The sequence below is a fragment of the Pipistrellus kuhlii genome, unplaced genomic scaffold (assembly GCF_014108245.1).
Source record: "Pipistrellus kuhlii isolate mPipKuh1 unplaced genomic scaffold, mPipKuh1.p scaffold_m20_p_5, whole genome shotgun sequence".
Classification (NCBI taxonomy): Eukaryota; Metazoa; Chordata; class Mammalia; order Chiroptera; family Vespertilionidae; genus Pipistrellus; species Pipistrellus kuhlii.
The window spans coordinates 52282079-52287056 of NW_023425551.1; the positions used below are offsets into that span (position 1 = coordinate 52282079).

A 4978-nucleotide genomic window follows, 5' to 3' on the forward strand; every position below is an offset into this window, starting at 1 on the left:
ATTTTATGGTATTAACATAAAAATAGAAACACAAATTAATAAAACAGAAGAGAGAGCACAGAAATAAAACCACACCTATATAATCAATTAATTTATGACAAAGGAACCAAGACTATACAATTGGGAGAGGATAGTCTTTCAATAAATAGTGTTAGGAAACTGGAGATCCACATGCAAAAGAATGAAACTGGATCACCATCTTATCCCATTCACAAAAATTAAAATGGATTAAAACCTTGGACCTGAAATAAACAACCTAAAAAAAAGAAAAAAAACAGGAAGAGAATCTTGCCATTCGCTACAATATGGATGGACCTCGAGGGTATTATGTTGAGTGAAATAATTAATAGGAAGAGTAATGCCATCTGATCTTACTTACACATGGAATCTAACAAAAATAAAGAAACAAAACCATAAATATAGAAAACAGATTGGTAATGTCCAGAGATGGAGTGGGGAGGGAGTGGGTAAAATAGATTAAGATGGTTAAACGGTACAAAATTCCAGTTATAAGATGCATTAAGTCACGGGGAGGTAATGGACAGTTGTACATTGAGTGTTGTAAGAAAGCAATACTTAAAAGTTTTCATCACAAGAAAAAAAATATGTGTAACTATATATATTGGTGATGGATGTTAACTAGACTTATTGTGGTTATTTTGTAATATTTACAAATATCAAATCATCATGTTGTACATCTGAAACTGCATATGTTATATTGCAGTTGTCTCAATTTTTCTGCCAAGTGATAACATTAAAGTGACAATACACACACAAAGTAAAGTAAGGAAGAAAAGATATGCCAAAGGAGACAGGCACCAGAACATTTGTTAAACGTTTCTTGGCTAGCAAATAAAACCTGAGACAAACTAAATCTATGTGAAGAGGAGACTCTAGTATTATAATGGAGTATAGTTATACAGTGAAACACTATACAAATGATAAAAAGGATCAAATAAATCCACATTGATAAAACAACAATAACAAGGTAAATCTTTGGACTCCTTATGGGAGACTCCCATCAGATTAAGCGGTCATACTTTACCTCTAGACAACTGGAAATCATTGTCATTTTTCAGCTAGGCACTGACACAATAGGAGTCACTTTAAGAAGATTGATCTGGGAACTAACTATAACCGTGATGGATTAAAGATAAGTAATTTTAGAAGTAAATTCCATTAAAAAGCTACGACAACAGCCCAGATACAAAATAATAAGGGTCTTTGAGTTCAAGTGGTCATAACTGGAATGGAAAGAGACAGATGCAGGATCACAAATAAAGGAATGGGAAAACTTGGGGGCTGAAATGAAAAGGGGCATGTTATAGGATGCACTTTGTTCTTACACCCCAACATTCATATGTTGAAGCCTTACCCTTCACTGTGGTGGAATTTGGAGATGAAAGTCTTTGGGAGGTAATTGGGATTAGGAAGAATTAATATTACTTAATTATGAAAGTGGGGCCTTATTAAAAAAAACACTAGAAAACTTAATCTCTCTCTCTCCCCCTCCTTCACACACAAGAGGTCACATGAGCACGAGATGTCCAGCAGGAGAAGTCTCATAATGAAACCTATGTTACCAGCACCTTACCTTGATCTTTGATTTTTCAGTCTTCAGAATTGTGAGAAACAAATTTCTATTATTTAAGCCACTCTGTTTATACTCTTTATTATGACAGCTTGAGCTAAGACTGGTGAGGTCAAAGTAAAACTGATTTTTAATCTGGATACATAGAAAAATGATAATTCTGAGAAACAGCAAGGTAACAAAAGGATCTAGTTTGAGGAGATAGCAATCTGAACCCACATAATTAGGTCAACTTTAGCTGTCCCTAGGTCATGCAAATCAAATGTGGGCTATATAGCTTGTAGATAATATCATAAAAAATTTAATTGAACATAAAATGATAATACATGGGTATGTCTTTCTGTAAGATGAGCACACACTGATTTTACTTTTAAGACAGTAGGGTTGGCAAAGCTATAAGAATGTAAAAAAAAAACAAAAAAAGTCATTTGGAACTCTCTGCTGTTGATTTATGTTGGAGTTTGTGCTTCTATTTAATCTCCTCGAATGATGTTGGTAATGAGCTTGTCAAACAATTTTCTGCCAGGATTTGATATATTACATTCAAATTGTTTATATTTTTATTATTTTATATTATGATGTGCCAGTGGCACATAATAAAAGGAAAACCCATTCAGACCAAGGTTTTTCATTGCCAAACTTTATTCTTTGATTGTTGTTCTCTTTTGCCCTCTAGACCCAAGCTCAGTCCCCTCCCTGGACGTTCACCACACTGTGTCCTTGGGCTATGCATATCATGTCATCTGGCTAATATCTTCACTTCTTTCTTCCAGTCCCACCCCACCCTCCCCCGCCCCAACAACTCTCAGTCTGTTCCATGTACCCATGCCTCGGGTTCTATATCGTTTGTCAGCTTATTTTGTTCCTTAGATTCCATCAGCCTGGACAACTTGTGTAAAAACTGCATTCCATGCTGGGCCTGAAACATCCCAAAGCTCACTTTCGTAATTAAATTGTGACTAAGATTTAGATGTTTCAAAAAGGGTAGTGATCCAAATGTATTCCTCTCAATAACTTCTATTTTGTTGCAGGATAAGTCTAAATACTGGAGGGAGTGCAGGCCTTCAAATGAATCCTTACGCAATTCTCTCAAATTATTTCCACTGAGAATTAGTTTCTCAACCAAATGGTATGACTTCCAGGTATCTTTACCAATGTAAGAAATGGAGTTTCCTTGCAAGTTTAAGACAGTAAAAGTACCACTGTAGGTGTGGGGCTCTGGCACGGGCACTCTGTGGAGTCTCTGCTTTGGACCGAGACCAGTACAGGAAAGTGTTCCATTACTGCAGGTACAGAGCTTACATATGTTCCTGGTGGCAGTCCGTTCAGTCACTGGAGGAGCTGTCTCAGATGACTCACGTTGCTGAGTCCTGATGACTTCCGGGTCCACAGACTGGACCGTGACTTCGGTCAACATTGGCTGCTGAGCCTGAATGGGCTCTGGAAGTGCCACCTCAGAGGGCTTTGGGGGAGCTGTAGTCTGCTGCAGGGCTGCACCATCAGCTTCCAAAGTAGGTTCAGGGGTGATGGTACGCTCCTGGTCCGGCGGTTGAAATGTGACTTCAGACAATGTTGGCTGCTGAGCCTGAACAGGCTCTGGACGTGGAAGTGCCACCTCAGGGGGCTTTGGAGGAGCTCTAGTCTGCTGTAGGGCTGTGGCTTCAGCCTCCGAAGTAGGCTGAGCTGGGGTCTCCTGCTGGGATGGAGGCTTGAGCTTGTCTGTGAACTTTGGAGGATGAGCTGAGACCTTGTCAGCTGCAGATAGTTCAATATTTGTAGGGGGCTCTGAAGTGATCAAAATCCCCAGATCCACACCTTCAACATTGATAATAGGCAACACCGGATGCTGAGCTTCACTCGAACCAAGAGGTGAGACTGTCGCCTCATGATGGACTGAAGGTTGAGCTACGACATCCATAGAGGATTTCCGGGGCTGAGCTCGACCCTTCTGCTGGACTGGAGAAGGCTGTACACCTGCCAGACACACGTGCGTGGGGGATGAGCTCTTCTGCTGGATTGAAGATTGAACACATTCAGGGTAGGATGGAACTCCTTGGTGGACTAACAACGCTTTCAGTGGCTCAGAGGACACTGTAGACTGAGCTTGAGCTTCATGTCGGGGTGGAAGCTGAGCTGAAGCTTTCTGGGAGTTTGGAGAAGCTTCCCTTGTCTCAGAGGACTCTGGAGGCAGAGCTGAGGCTTCCTGTCTGGATGACGGAAGTTCATCGTCTTCAGATATACATATAGGGTTTTGCTGATCCCAAGACCTGGGCTCGATGGGCCCAGGGGGAACAGAGGTCAGCAGGACAGGGACCAAGGCCAGAGGATGAGCAGCCTGAACTTTCAGCCACATCAGCTGCCATGTGAACAGGAGCCGTGAGGCCCAGAGGTGCATCCCGGACATGACAGGCACAGGTCCGGGGCACAGCAATCCTTCTAGGCCAATGAGGCGCTGGCACCATGTGCTGAGTATGAGCCCAACAATTGGCAGCCGTGTCACAATTGGTAGCTATGCCATGTATGCGCCACTTGGCAACCAAGCACTCCTCCCCCACCTCAGGTTCCAAACTTTATTTAAGTAAGCTTTATTAATCGTGGGCTGAGAGTGACTTCAGAAGAGCGAGCCTTCTTAGCAGAATCACCAGGGACCAAGTGGTCCTTTTCCCCTGCATAAAACACAGCTACCTCTCCCTGGGTCTCTCCTCCCTCCTCACCACTGTGAGGATTTGAGCTTCACACCTGGTGGCCCAGAGTCCAGCAGCCCAGGGATGGTGAGATGGTGGGGTGTCAGGGAGTGCTATAGTGCTTCCCAAGGAAGCCACAGGGCCTGTCATCCCAGGAAATTCAAAAGTGCTAATCCAGTTCTGGCAATCTGAAATCTGAGAGACAGTCTTCCTCCTCTTGGCCATACTGCTTCCAGGAAAAGTAGACAACCTATAAAATGAACAGTTAGGGTGGTGGGGAGGGAGGGGGACACACTTTACAGTTCTAAAATGTTGCCATTTTCTCAAAATTCTCAGTATCCATGTCTGATTTTTTTGTTTTAAATCCTCATCCAAGGATATGTTTATTGCTTTTAGAGAGAGAGAGGAAGGGATGGTAGCAGGGAAAGACAGAGAGAAACATAGTATGAGTGAGAAACATCAATTGGTTGCCTCCCCTACTTATCCCAACCAGCAACTCCTTGGTGCATGGGATAATGCTCCAACCAACGAACCACCACCTTGCCAGGGCTCTGTGTCTGATTCTGAATTCACCATTCTACAATATTACATTGGGGTTGCCACTGAATCAGGATGACTCCTAAATGTGGGTAGATGGGGTTTTGGAGAATGAGCAATTCATTCTGGGGTAGGGGGTCTCACACCAAGTGAGTAACTCTTTACA

At 42.5% G+C, this 4978-nt stretch overlaps 1 protein-coding gene across 1 annotated transcript; it reads right to left on the bottom strand.

The window, feature by feature from the left end:
* Positions 1 to 2396: 2396 nt before the first annotated feature.
* LOC118705986 (leucine-rich repeat-containing protein 37B-like) lies at positions 2397 to 4371 on the bottom strand. Its single transcript, XM_045573156.1, has one exon. It carries the CDS (start codon positions 3993 to 3995, stop codon positions 2397 to 2399), a length of 1599 nt encoding a protein of 532 aa, XP_045429112.1. The 5' UTR covers positions 3996 to 4371.
* Between the last annotated feature and the right edge of the window lie 607 nt (positions 4372 to 4978).